The sequence below is a fragment of the Salminus brasiliensis genome, chromosome 10, assembly GCF_030463535.1.
Source record: "Salminus brasiliensis chromosome 10, fSalBra1.hap2, whole genome shotgun sequence".
In the NCBI taxonomy this organism is placed as follows: Eukaryota; Metazoa; Chordata; class Actinopteri; order Characiformes; family Bryconidae; genus Salminus; species Salminus brasiliensis.
In genome coordinates this window covers 31,374,585-31,389,073 of record NC_132887.1, presented here as the reverse complement: position 1 = coordinate 31,389,073, position 14,489 = coordinate 31,374,585, and the positions used below count along the sequence as shown (strand labels likewise).

General features: G+C 39.4%; 1 protein-coding gene across 1 annotated transcript in view; it reads right to left on the bottom strand.

Moving 5' to 3' along the window:
• The window catches only part of sptbn5 (spectrin, beta, non-erythrocytic 5), a 47,810-nt gene that overhangs the window by 9,285 nt on the left and 24,036 nt on the right, over positions 1 to 14,489 (bottom strand). The window contains exons 31-54 of the mRNA XM_072689809.1: positions 14,357 to 14,471; positions 12,387 to 12,497; positions 12,044 to 12,223; positions 11,746 to 11,949; positions 11,124 to 11,273; positions 9,519 to 9,623; positions 9,046 to 9,237; positions 8,713 to 8,868; positions 8,400 to 8,591; positions 8,180 to 8,275; positions 7,067 to 7,185; positions 6,795 to 6,909; positions 4,622 to 4,735; positions 4,377 to 4,498; positions 4,131 to 4,293; positions 3,501 to 3,689; positions 3,296 to 3,373; positions 2,838 to 3,010; positions 2,654 to 2,744; positions 2,389 to 2,535; positions 2,165 to 2,302; positions 989 to 1,245; positions 661 to 847; positions 145 to 357 (exon numbers count right to left, since the gene is read on the bottom strand). Of these exons, the coding sequence (XP_072545910.1) occupies positions 145 to 357; positions 661 to 847; positions 989 to 1,245; positions 2,165 to 2,302; positions 2,389 to 2,535; positions 2,654 to 2,744; positions 2,838 to 3,010; positions 3,296 to 3,373; positions 3,501 to 3,689; positions 4,131 to 4,293; positions 4,377 to 4,498; positions 4,622 to 4,735; positions 6,795 to 6,909; positions 7,067 to 7,185; positions 8,180 to 8,275; positions 8,400 to 8,591; positions 8,713 to 8,868; positions 9,046 to 9,237; positions 9,519 to 9,623; positions 11,124 to 11,273; positions 11,746 to 11,949; positions 12,044 to 12,223; positions 12,387 to 12,497; positions 14,357 to 14,471 (3,607 nt within the window). The remainder of the gene's footprint in view (positions 1 to 144; positions 358 to 660; positions 848 to 988; positions 1,246 to 2,164; positions 2,303 to 2,388; positions 2,536 to 2,653; positions 2,745 to 2,837; positions 3,011 to 3,295; positions 3,374 to 3,500; positions 3,690 to 4,130; positions 4,294 to 4,376; positions 4,499 to 4,621; positions 4,736 to 6,794; positions 6,910 to 7,066; positions 7,186 to 8,179; positions 8,276 to 8,399; positions 8,592 to 8,712; positions 8,869 to 9,045; positions 9,238 to 9,518; positions 9,624 to 11,123; positions 11,274 to 11,745; positions 11,950 to 12,043; positions 12,224 to 12,386; positions 12,498 to 14,356; positions 14,472 to 14,489) is intronic.

Here is a 14,489-nt window from a genome sequence, read left to right as displayed (position 1 = left end):
CAAATAATTGGAAATATTGCAAATTCCAAAGTGTGCAGTCACACATTAATAATATTGTTATCACATTATTCATTCAGGTCTAGAAATATTATGGAATTTATTAGTTAAGCACTATTAAGTTCTGATTACTGGTTGTTCTCAAACCTCTGAGAGGAAGGTCTGGATTTCCAGCGCTTCTCGCAGGAGTCTGCCCTTATTCGCAGACTCTCTCTTCAATGTGTCAAATAGTTCCTTTAGCTCAGCCAGTCTTTCACTGATCTCCTGTGATGCAAAGTGCCTCCCTCTCACCAAGTTCTGTCCTGCATCTAGTACTGCGAGCACCAGAGGGGTACGGCCATCAATTTCCTGCATTTTCACCTAAAGAATAAAAATAAGACATTGCATTTGTACATGCTACCATAAACCTACCAGGGCAAACTGGGTTCAGTATACATCAGGTTACACAAAATGCTGTGTCATGGTGTGTGATGGGAAAATGCATTGAAAAATTCCAAGCCAACAAAGGTAGTATGCAGACCATGCATGTCAGTCACTAGACATGTCTGACTAAATTAATACTAAATGACTAAAGGATTTACACATTCTGAAGCATTATAGTTCATCATATGTGCTTAACACAGCAATGCATCAGCACAGTTAACAAAAAGCCACAACACTAACCTGGTGCTTTTTGACCATAGCTTGTGTGCTCTGAAGGGAAGTACCCATGTCTTTTGAAGCTATGGCCTGTAGCTTGTCCTGAACCCATGTCAGTTCATCTTCTATGTCCCGGTAGAACTGGTACAGCATCTGCCAAGACTCTAAAGTTTCTCTACGAGACTGGAGTGGCTCAGCCAGACCATTATACCTATGGCAAAAAAGAGTGGAAAAAGAAGTACAACTGTACTTACTGTACAAACATCAATTCTACATCTCTGTTTGTATTCTGGTTTTATTTTGATGAGCAAAATTATCCTCAAGAAGATCACATGATAGAAATGCCAGATACCTGTTGACTGTGTGCCAAACCCGTTGCTGGATCTCCTCAGCCAAGAAATTGCCTTGGGAGCTAAAGTCTTTGGCTGTGTCCACAAGACCCTGAACTTTCTCCAGATGCCCATCCACCACTTCTTCCAATTCTTGTAGAGCCTTTAGCAGCATGTTGACTGAGGCCAGGTCCTCTCCACAGTCTTCTTTGCTCACCTCAGCTTCCACTGAATCCAGCCACACCTCAACATCATCCAGAGAGCGCTGGAACTGCAAAGCCTGGAAGGTAAGTAAAAAATTGTAGAGAAGGAGATTTAGTGTCCAATAGGAATTTGTGGTGAACCTGAAATTTAAGTCGACAAGAACACTGTTGGATGGTCCATTGCAGATGAATGATGTATGTGAGGATGAGCTGTTGAGTGTGTCACAGTTGTTGACTTGGTATCACTTCACACCAATGGTCCATTATAGTGGTTTCGTGCTCACCTTATATTTAACTAGGATTCAACAGAATCTCTATTAAATGCAACTGAACTCTTTGTTAAATGTAAATATTTTAGGGTTAGGTTTATGTTTAGATTGAAGGTTAAGGTTAGGGTTACAGTTAGGATTTAGCTTTGATTCGAGAGTAAGGTTAAGTTAAGGGTTACATTCAATAGCATTTATTAGAGATTCAGTTAAATGTAAGCTGAATGTCAGGTGAGCATCTACAAATCATTCTCATATGCAACATCATTCATCTGAAGTAGCGGATGAGCTAAATGCATGTCAGTCCTGTTGTCCTGGACTACACCAGTGCAGTAAGGTGTAGTTCTAGGACTCAGTAGGGGGTACTGTTCTACATACACTGCAAAATAATTATTTTCTTAGCAAAATAAATCCTCTTGAGTGTGAGATTCTCTGCCTTTTTAAATGCATTTTTAAAAATTCTATGATTATTTAAATGTATACATTTATCTACTAAAAGTGTCATCTTTTATTGGTGGATGGGTTTACTGATTAAAAAAAAAACACCTAAAGTAATCTGCCAATGGCAGCAGCATACAACATTACTGTAAAATGTCTAGATATAAGTCATATAATCTGGAGAAAATGAGAAATATTAGATATAATAATTTATTTAAAACGAGGTCACTTGCTAAGACTACTTAAATTTTTTAGATATTGCTTTAAAACATTTTAAATGTACAACTCTTACCTGATATGCCTCCATTAAACGTGATTTCTTCTCCTTGCAGTTGGTTAAAAGCTGCTCCCAACCATCGCTGATTTCTTTTGTTTTGGGCTTAATTTTGTTCTTGGCTGGATGACCAGCAGTTAGCATCTTTTCACCTTCCTATGATTCAAACAGCATCCACATGAGATCTGGTACTGTCTGAGTCCACTCTCTTCATTCTCTTTATTATTTAATGCACACATTACCTTTGTAAGGGCCTCCACGCTGTTGCGGTTGGCTAGTATCTCTGCCTCAAAGCTCTGGTGTTTCAGTAGCTTGGCCTGCAAATTGATGGGGTCTCTCCAGCTTTCATCTTGAGCCACTGATTTCTTCTCATTCAACCATGAACACACCTTAATGAAGGACATCAAATATAGTGAGAATAATGTAGTGGAATGTACAATACAAATACTGAATGAGAAAAGTGCTAAAAAATGGAAAAACAAAGCAAATACTTAGCTGTTGCCATACCTCATAGGTACCTTCTAAGAATTTCTGTAGCTGGAAAGATTCTTCTAAAGCTTTTTGTCGAACTTTGCTCATCTCCAGCAATTTGTCCTTTCTTTAAGAAAACAGATGAGCATATTATTGAGCTTATAGCCCTACTGAAACATGAACTCATGTGTTGTAGACTTAGAAATGGCTTACAGCTCACCTGCACTGAACAGCTTTGCTCTTCTTGCTGATATTGTCTAAGTCATAATGCTGTTTCCGTGTCAGCTGCTGAGCATATCTTTCTACCTCCACCACCTGCTCCAGCTGAGCTTCTACAGAGTTCTCAAACAGAGAATGCTTCCTCTGGAGAGCCTCCACTTCTGAGAGGGAGTCCTGAAAAATCAATAAACTCAACAGTTTCCTATAGTGTAACAATAACTTTGGTATTATCATGGTATGACCACAAATGACAGTTGTTAGTAGGAGTTTATAGTCTGAGGATTTCTTGAGTTGTATGGATGCAGCTATGATGCAGGCGTATTAAACAAACTTAACTTAACACTCGGCTTGTTGGACCAACAATAAATACACTTTTTCTGTGTAATGTGTTGTAATATGTTGTAATGTGTTCTCCTAGTTTTGCTATGACCAGTGACTGCTATTTAAACAAGGACTTACCCCAAGATCTTCATTGGCCAGAAAAGCTTCCATGTTGCTCAATAAGCTCTCACCTTGTTCGACATAGCCAAGGAATATCTAGATCCAGTTCCCAAAATCCAATGTTGATTCAATTTCAAAAGAGAGCATAAAACACAGGAAATATACCATGATTTAACTTATTTATTCTTCAATGGCTGCACACTTAAACTGCTTCATGAGATACCTGAAGGTCCAGTGCTTGGTCCAGGATTGTCTTTCTCTCTTCCCATGCATGAATGAGCCCATCTTTAGCATCTTCAAGTTTGCTTAAGGCTTTTTTAATTTCTGCTGTGTCACTATGGCCAGACCTTACTAGATTCTGTCCAAAACTCTTTACTGAATCGATCCGCTCACCACGGGCATCTATTTCTGCCTACAAGACAATATGGGTGTAAGAAAATATCACTATATCAAAGCATTGCAATATTACACTATATGTCCAAACGTTTGTGGATACCCCTTCTACTGAACGCACAGATGTGCACAAATGTGCTAATGCACACACACACACAGCTTGTCTTGTAGAAGAGAAGTATGGCCAACAAATAGAACTGTGTTCTCTGGAATGATGGATGGTGCTCCATCTAATACTTTTGGTATGAGGTGGGGAGTTGGGCATGAGGTGATGATAACCATCCAACAAGGATTAGTTACTCCAACATGGATAAACTCCCAATACTCCCAATGTCCCAATACTTTTGCCAATATAGGGTATGGTTTGCTTTTATGCTATACTGTTGAATTTATTGTTTACATGCAAAGATTTTTGGCAGACAGTGGTTGGTGAGTGCTGTGTTAAAATTCTAGATTCTACCTTCCAATCCTGATGTTCCACAATAAAACTCTCTGCCTCAGTCTTGCTCTTGGGCAAGCCTTTCTTCCCAATTTCTGCAGTCTGCTTTAGTGTCCAGTCCAGCAGCAGTCGCTGGTTAGCCTTAAACAGCCAGAGCTGATGAGACTCCTGTAAACGCTCCTTCCTACAATGACACATATCAAAGTAAATCTACTGTCGTACGCTAACCTGAAGCTTTTTACTACACATTACTGAACGTCAACACACCTTAACCTTACTTCCTTATCCAGCTTTGTCAAAGTGGTGTTTACTTCTCTCTGCTTCTTGTTGAGTTTGTCAGAAAGCTCAGAATGAGTCTTTAATCGATCTTTGGTTGCTCTCTCCAGGACCTGGTTTCACAAATTAAAACAGACAATATACAATACTTGTATATGTATACAATAATTGTAACATGACTGATCACAAACGAAGTGCAACAAAAGTCCTCGGGGTCCTTAGTTTGGCCCACTCACAGCGCCTCTCTCCTGGATCACTCGGACCTCCCGTTCCATCTCCTCATGTCTGCGTATGAGATTCTCCACACTGTCCACATCCTCTCCACAGCTTTGACCCTGCAGTAACAGCATCTGCAGCACCACAATAAAGAAGAAATAAAGAAAAAATATAATAAAAACAAAATAACAAAAAGAATATAACTTTGTATGGTGTGAGAATGAGATAATTAAGTTGTGAGCACTACTTAGTATGGCGTCAGAACAAGATAATTAAGTTGTGGCCACTATTTAGTAAGGCATAGGAAAAAGATAAATAAGAAACAAGATCTGATCTAACTAAGTCATGTCCTCAATGTAAGATAGCAAGCATTTGTCAACAACATATTTTCTGTTCCCCTCAAATCCTCGCATCCTTTTCTCAAATCTGCATCCAGGTCTTCCTTAAGGTCATGCATTATGTAGAATAAAGCATAGGCATCTGAGCAACAGAGTAAGTGCAGCATGAGCTGACAAATGAAAACTTGACTTCTATTGTAACTGCAAGTCGAACTAAGTGCAAGTTTAAAAAAAGTAATAAATTCATAAACGTGCTATAACAAAAAATAAAAGGAGAAAAACAGACAAGACAACATGCCTCACTCTTTGCTGCAACATTTAATTTAGACCAAGGTACAGTACATTCACTTGACAGATTATTTCCACCAGCAGAACAGAGTAATCACCTGTTTCTGGCAGCAGTATGTCAAAATGAGGTCTTATTATGTAGATATAATGACTTATTTGACTGATTGTTTAATAATAATGGCTTATCTTTTGGGATTTTAAATGACTATCAAAATAACAGCTTACTTAAGATTTTGATGCATTATGTCTAAATAACGGAATGTCTTCCAGAGATATTGAATTAAGTCAAATCAAAATAACAGCATATGCAGTAATTAGTTTAGCAAAAAAATATATCTTTTTAAAAAAGTACTTATTTTAGGACAATAAGTCATTATTTCCAAGTTACTAGGCCACAATATGACCTATTGCTGCCAGTAACAAAGAAAATGTTGTACCTGGGAAATATTTGCTTAACAGATTTCATATTTAATATTTATTTCCTTTTGGTTTGTTCTGTGTGGTTTGTATTTTTTCAGCTCCTTGAATCTCTCACAGGCTGGTAATTATTTGCTCCCCTTCTTTCTCACTGAATCAGGCACTTACGGTTTAGCGAACAATATTATTATTTACTCTATTATTTAGAGTTAGTGAGCTATGAAAATATATTTGTCTAAAACAGCTGTCCCCAGTGTTTACCTACACAGTAAAATTGTGTCAATTGTTATAGTTCACAATAAGTAATGCTGTGCCTTAAATGGCATCAACAAGTCTAAACAACTTTGAAGAAGACTTTAATGAAGATGTGGTTTGAGAGACGTGTTTTGGCATATATTAACAAAAAGTAATTTGGGCGACTATTTGCCTTGTAGCGTTAGTTTCACAGCTCCATAGTCAAAGAACCAAGAACACTAAACAGGTCATGGCTGGACAACTATATCTGGGGTATGTGGCAAAGTGTGTCAGTTTGATTAAACATTAATGTGATCCAGAACACATTTGAGTTATGAGTTTGAGTTTATCAGAGATTATTTACTATATACATTTAAAGGCAATGGCCAGTGGGTGGTGAGCAGACCTGCAGCCACTCAGAAAGGCAGCCAACTGTATTGAAACCCTGCTGGTTTCAGCACTAGTGTTTTAGATAGTCTAAATGAGTATGTCTGGGACAGAGTCAGTGCACATGGCTGGTGGCAGTTTATAAGGTGCAGCCTAACCCACTCATTTCTCTGCCTGACTTTGCTGTAAAAACCCAGTGATGCTCAGAGAGACAGTGTCTTTATTTTTCTAATGTCTATCCTTTTCTTTTTTCCTTCTGTCTCTGTGTGCTCTCACAACCCTCCCTCACTTCTAAACAAGTAAACCACTAAAACTGCAGGTGGGTGGCCTGAACCTCTCCTGAACCTTTCCTATTCTGTATGATGGGTCAAGTTACTTGAGAACTCCTCTTCTATACATTATCCTCATAAATTGTTTTCAATATAATAAAAAGGTGTATTTAAGCTTTAAAATGTTTCAAAAATGGTCAATTAGTTTTCCCGCACAGGTCTAGTGAATCACACCAGACACATATCATAGACATATGTACCTTTTCATTTGCCCTCTCCCTAACTTCCTCAAGGTCACGGATCAAAGAGTGGACTTCCAGTGCTGCTTTCAGTTTCTTCTTATAGCTGCTCAGGTTTCCATGAAAATTATTCCATCTGTCACCAGGGGCAAATTCACATTAATATTTAGAGCAACACACATCTTTTACTATTGTTTCAATTAAATACAGAAAGGCAAAGTGTGAATATGCTAACAGTTCCCAAAAGTTCTCATTATTAGTCAAATTAGCATTATTGAAGGAAAAGGTGAGACCTCTCGTTGAGCTGCTGCCTGCGTTTCTTCACAGTGACCAGCTCATCAATGTTTTGCCTCTCTAGACGAGCTGCCAGGCTGTTGATGGTCTTAATGTGGGCATCATCTACAGTAACATCCTGAAAGTTGATAAACTCCATTAAGGTTCTGGGTAAGGTTCTGAAGTAAGCTGTTTACAGGGTGATTTTGCTGGAGGGTCCAAGGAGTGTAAATATGAAAAATTAGGTCAAAAATGATTTTTTAATGTAAACAGTAAAACAGTATCAATTACCCAACCCATACATATTCTCCCCATCACATGCAATGCACCAGACAATGGAAGGGTGAAGACACATGCCTTCTCTGATACATGCACAGCCAGCCAACGCCTCTTTTTCCGAACTGCTGCCGAAGCAACGTCACCGGACAACCAACACGCTTGGAGGAAAGCGCTGGGTACCCAGCTCTGATGTGTTGGCCAGCAGAGGCCAGCTTTGCACTGCAGTGATATGAGGAGAAAGTGCCATCTACCCACCCTGGGTAGAGAGCAAGGCCAATTGTACTCACTAGGGGCCCCAGCCACCGATGGCTAATATCAGCGTGACTAGGATTCGAACCAGCGATCCTCTGGTCATAGTGACAGTGCACATGTGGCCATGTTGGTTTATACTGATGCGGAATACGCTGCAAATACACGGCTGAGCTGCAGTGTCACAGCAAAGACAACAAATTAGTTCTAAACTACCAACCTAAACGGTGAGACTGGAGAGCTATGGAAGCTTGTTTTTAGCACAAAAATCTTTATTTGGAATGATGAACAGAGCAGCCTAATTTTCTGTCAAATTAGTAGTTCTGTAGTTTTTTTTTTCTATTAGGATTAGGTTTTTTCCCGCACTGGTGCTCCAAAATCAAAATTCCGCTTACATTTAAAAACAAACTTAAAAACAAACAAACAAACAATCAAAAAAAAAAAAAAACAAGGAGTAAATGAGTGTTTCGCTTTCACTGTAGAACCCAGGTCCCACTAATTCACTTAGCTTGTATGTTTATACTGTATCTCACACCGGACGATGATTTTCAGATCAGTACTCATGTTAGCAAAAATGTAGATCCAGGTTCTTCTAGTGTACTTACCCCAAGGCTGGAGCTTCTAAACTCACTCATCTTCTTTTGTATTTGCAGACCGTGTTCATAGTCCTCCCCAAGATCCCCCACATTAATCATCACCTCCTAAAAATAAGACAGGGAAGGAAACGGGAGATATGCCTCATTTTAAACACTGCTGAGTTTGAGAACATTCTCAGTAGTTGGGATTTAACTCTGATAATGAACATTGAAGGTTCTCATTTCTTACCCTCTGTCGGATCCAAACTTCAACCTGCTCCACTTTTTGAAGGAATTCCAGAAAGTCACGGTTGTCTTCCAAAACTTTCCCTCGGGCCGAGACGGCTTGTTTCAGAGCCTCCCAGTGAGAGATCAGAGCAGAGACGCTCTGTCGCACTTCTTTGGACCTGGTGTGGCGAAGGGACACCAGCTCATCTCCTGTCTGAAGGAGTTTGGAGAAGCAGGACTATGTTAGTCTAAAGTAGAGCTGCAAGATATACTGTTAGAACATAATCACCACAAAATGAACTCCACAGCCTGAAACATCATGTAACAGGTCTTACTTGCTTAACAGAGTCAATGATCTTGCCATGAGCCAGAATCTCAGCCTCAAACACTTGATGCTTTTGCAGAAGCTTCATTTTAGTCTGTAGGTTGCTCAGGTCCATCTTGGAATCCTCCTGCATTTTCTTCATGCGTTCTGAAATCCATTCTTCTGCCTGTAGTCCAAATTACAGCAGATGATTAACAAATGCCAACATTTAAACAGCACTAATACACATATAGTCGCAAATGTTCACAACCTATTCCACAAAGAAATTACTACTAAATTCATAAACTGGCTAGACTGCAGTGAAGATGGGTTAGGCTAAAGCAACATGGAGAGCTGTAAATACCTCTGAGGCATCCCGGTTGAAAATACAAAGAAGCCTGGAGATCTGAAGTTCCTCCCTGCGTTTCTCTGACAGATCTTTGATGCGCTCCCTCCTGTCTCTGAGACCTTTAAGTTTGTTTTTAATGTGGTTGGCTTTCTCTCGTGTCACCCCTCCTTGCCTCAGACTGTCAGCAGACTCCTGAATAGCAACCATCTGCAAACAGGTGGATCATTCATTCACCATTAATTGTAAGTGCCTTCATGGTTTAGGCTAAAGCAATACAATAATGTTGACAACACTATAAACATGTTGATAATGCAATGCAAAGCCATTATTGTTCAGAAAGTCATGGTTGTTGCCGCAGTAGCAACTAAGGAAACCACAGATGATGTGTGTTGCTGTTTTTCCTGCTGGAAATGCACCGAATTTAAACACCTAAAAAGCCTGTAAATGTTTTCTAATGCACTTTGATCAGAACATAGAAAGTGCCTAACCTTTTCTTCCTGACTACCAAGAAGTTTTTCAAAGGCTTCATGACGTTTTATTAGAGTGTCTGTCTCATCCACAGTTGTTCCCAAATCACTGTTTTTCAACTGAACCTGAAAAATAACAGATTTCACTTTATAATATTACAGTCTGACATATCATAAGATCAGAGAAAAGATGTGGTTTGCAAAACATTAGGTAGAAATGTTTCTCCTAATGAATATATACAATGTCCTCCATAATGTTTGAGACAAAAAAAAAAACATATTTCTTGATATGCTCCTCCCTTCACAGTGTAAAGATGTCACCATGTTGAAGATTACTCAGGTGTTCCATTCAAAAGTGCAGGCATAAGATACCCAGGCTTGTTTCTAAACTCTTTTGAAGTATGTAGTTGCCGTTGTTCAACATAAGGACAACAGCTATTATGAGGTTTAAAACCAAGAATAAAACGATGGAATGACCATGACAAACTATGGAATTACCAAAATCAACTGTGTGGAATATCATTAAGAAGAAAGAGTGCACTGATGAGCTTGTTAATCGCAAAGATACCGGTAGGCCAATGAAGACCTCCAACTGCTGATGGCAGAAGAATCCTCACTATGGTAAAGAAAAGTCTTAATTATGTGTCCAAATAATTAAAAAACAGCCTTCTTGGAGGCAAGATGCAAACCACTAGTTGGACAAAAAACAGTCCAAAAAAGTACTCAAAAGGTGAACAGGTACTGCTGCACTTATCTTCACAGTTGATGCAACTGCTAAAGGCAGTATTGAATTCTGAGGTGTACAGGAACATATTATTGGCTCAAGTTTCAGTAAATGCCTCCAAACTCATTCTACAGCAAGATAATGATCCCAAATATACTACTAAGATGTATTTCAAAACAACTTTAAATGCTGAAAAAAACTCAAATGAACAAGGTCGCAAAACAAGCTAGATGGATGCAGCAGAGGCTTGGCAAAGGCATCACCAGAGAAGATATTTGGCACCTGGTGATCAAGCTCTATAAAGCACTACAAGCAGTTACTGTATGCAAGGTACATGCAACAATATACTAAACATGACTGCTTTAATGTACCTATCATTGCTAACTCCAAAACATAATGCTGCCCTGAAATTAGGGGGACTATGTAATAAGGTGTTGTAATTTCAACATTAAACATTACATTTGAGCAATGTTAAGTAGCCTTTACACCTTAAAATAACAGCTTCAATATTACTGTAATGCTCCACTGATGTGAAATGAAGAGAATAGCATCTATATAATTGCTACTAACTGCATGCTGCATGTTACTACTGTAACTTTGATAAAGCGGTCAAGTAAACACTACGAGAACACTGCATATTCATGTAAAAGTCTGTGATGATTCTGTATCTCTCAAGAGTCCAGAAAAGGGATAGAGGGTCTAGAGGGATGTCTCAAAGTACAAATTCCAATTCCTGCCTATAGGGGAAGCCCAGAGCAATAAATACAAATTCTCCCATAATGCTGCTGGAATGTGAAATGAAGTTTGTGAAATATCATGTTCACAAATAAACTGGACAACAACTAGGATAAACAAAGTAATGCTTAGCAATATACATATATGATGTTTATTCAAGCTCCAACCTCTTGTGAGTTGGTGGTTTTCTCCATGTTTTCAATGTCTCTGTAGAACACCTGCTCCAGGTAGGTGTTTTCTAGCCACTTTTGCTTTGATTCCCAGTTAGCTGACAGCTTTTCTCTTTCGGACTGCAAAGTTCTCAGCTTTTCTTCAACCTGTTGATCAAAAGACATGTTTATAGTGTTCAGGGGCAGTGGTGGCTCAGCGGTTAGAGCACCGGGATATCGATAACAGGGTTGTGGGTTCGATTCCCGGGCTCGGCAAGCTGCCACTGTTGGGCCCTTGAGCAAGGCCCTTTACCCTCTCTGCTCCCCGGGCGCTGGAGTTGGCTGCCCACCGCTCTGGGTGTGTGTCTGTACTCACTGCCCCTAACACATGTGTGTGTGTGAGTGTGTGTTCACTACCAGATGGGATAAATGCGGAGGACACATTTCGCTGTACAGTGTACAGTGACAAATACGTGCACCTTTCATATATGATACTTACAATAACCATTTTCCATATTCTATCCAGTTCAGTTGTTAATTGTTTGACAAATATTTGCATTCTCACTTGCTCATTACAAGACATCCACCTTCTGTAAAGACATTAAAAAAGAAAAGAGAATCACCTGTCCTAGACACTTACCTCACTGGCATTAGGAATGCTGTGCTCTTGTAAGCGTTCACCCATAGCCACAGCTTTGGCATAAGTTTCCTCACGGGCTACAATCTCAGCCCACAGCTGCTGATGCTGGAAAAGCTGCAGGTCACATGTGGCCACGTCACGAATGGACTCCTCAGCCTTCATTTCATTTAGTACTTGAGAACACCACAGAGAATAGTCCTGTACCTGAAATACCAGATGGAAAATTTAAATGGAACTGGCTGTTAGGTCTAAACAAACCACAAAAAGTGTGAGAGTTTGCATGGTTGTGTTATGTTACCGTGTTGAGGAAGAGGTAGCGCTGTTTGGCGAGTCGGAGCTCCTCCTCCCTCTGCTCCATTTTTATACGCAGTTTCTCCCAGCTCTCCACCACTTCCTGCTGTTGCTCCTGCATCTTACCTCTCAGATCTGGGGAGCACAGGTCTAGAATTGAGTCTGCAGCATCCAGCAGCTCCTGCAGCTGGAAAAAATCCAACAAAAACACCAAGCAACCCAAAATCAGAAACCAAAACTACTCCAGACCATGAGATTATTCATTGCACCTTTCACATGGGGCCATGCATATATGATATTTGATTCAAAGGCAATTCAGCTCTCCAGTCATTTTTGGATGTTCTCAGTACCTGCTGTTCATTTCCAGCCAGCTCATGCACCAATGCCTCATGCTTCCTTAACTGCATCACCACACCTTGAATGTCTTTGGCAACGTCCTCAGGAATGCTTTTGTACCTATCCTGTTCATTTCAGATAGAAGAAAAAGGTAGCACATTGGTAAAGCTGTTTACTGTTGCTTAAAATTTACACTCACTGAGCACTTTATTAGGAACTATTAGGAATGTATTATACTAATCCTGGCTAGGACATCTTTTTGCCATGGCATGGATTCCACAACATGTTAGAAATATTCAGTTGAGATTCTGGTTGATATGATTCTGTCACAGTTTTCAATCTACCACTTCCTAAATGTGTTCCACTGGATTCAGATCCAGTGACTGGGAATGCTACTGAGGAACACCGGACTCATTGCCATGTTCATGAAACCAGTGGGAGATTAACTTGTACGTGGTGTATTATCATGCTGAAGGTAGCTGTTAGCAGATGGGTAAATTGTGGCCATGAAGGGATGCACATGGTCGGCAACAATTCTCAACTAGTTTGTGGCTTTTAAGAGATAAATGATTAGTATTAATGAGCCCAAAGTGTGCCAAGTAAACATTCCCCACATCATTACACATCTGCCAGTTGGGTCCATGGATTCAAGCTATTTGCACCAAATCCTTGCCTTGACATGCCATCTGTGTGCTTCAGCAGAATTCAAGATTTATGAGACTATGGGCTACAGGCTATGTTTTTCCAGTCTTGTCCAAGTTTGGTGAGCCTGTGCCCACTGCAGCCTCAGCTTTCTGTTCTTGGCTGACATGGAGACGTGGAACCTGTCAAATGTTTTAGCTGTTGTACAGAATACTGAGATGTTTTTCTGCTCACCACAATTCTACAGAGGTTATCTGAGTTACCATAGCCTTTCTGTCAGTTTGAACCAGTCTGGCCATTCTCAAGCTGTATGCAGGACTGTCACTCATTGGATGTTTATTCTTTATTCTTTAGTAGTGTTGTAGTACTTAAGTCTGGTCTCGAGACCATTAATGGGTAATGTGTCTATTTCTCTTTCTGAAGCTCACTGTGAAAAGGAGGTGAAGACCAGGCTACTAAAGTTAGGTGAGGTAACAGAACACTAGCGTTGCCTGTTAAAATCTCTGTGTAAATTTCAGCCACATATCATCATTCTTTGGTTTCAATATGACTTATTTACCATAGTAATAGCAGAATGCTAACAGGAATACTGTGATGTGCTGCAAAACTGAGCAGTGACCAGAGTTGTTGAGTTTTTAATTATTCCTTTACATGATGGATTAACTGGACAGTGGAAGTGTTATGTCCTTTGATTATTGTAATGTTTGTAACACAAACCAGAAGCTTGTGGATGTAAAAAGATGTGTTGGGTTTATTATAAAAGAGTGGAGTTAAAAAGGTAGTGCAAACGGCTAGCAATTGGTCATGAACCGTGGTTCATGGTTATGTGGTGACAAAGTATTACAGAAGATGAAACACATAATCAGCACCATTATCTGACTAAGGCTATGATAATATTTCATGATAATGTTAGGTTACATTTTATAAAATGTGATTAAATAAAAGTACATTTTATTACTATATATTGTGTATAATTAATGATAAATAATGTACAATGAATAACAAAATAATTTCACTTTTTCCATTTTCTTATTTTTATTATATTTCATTACACGATGAAAACTTTTAATTCAGCCTCGGTCTGACTCGACTACTAAAAGTGGTGGTCTTGGACTCTACCAACACTACTCTAGAGAGAGAAATAATCGTTCATAAAATTACAAACATTACACTCCCCCTGCCATTCTGATTCTATTACCTTTATCTGCGCAATTTTAAGCATTGCCTTGCTGTCTCATCATTGGCTGATTAAAAAAATGAATAATAAGTGCGCAGGTGTTCCTGCTAAAGTTCTTAGTGAGTGTAGACAGGCACACATTAGAGTACTATTAGGTTTCATTACCTCTATGTTTCCCAGAGCAACAGTCAAGTCCTTGTAGACCTTGTGACATTTCTCAGACTTGTGCAGGTTCTCTTTACGATCTTTGGACAATTGCTGCAGCTCGTCCCATGATTCACTGACAAAACAATAAAGA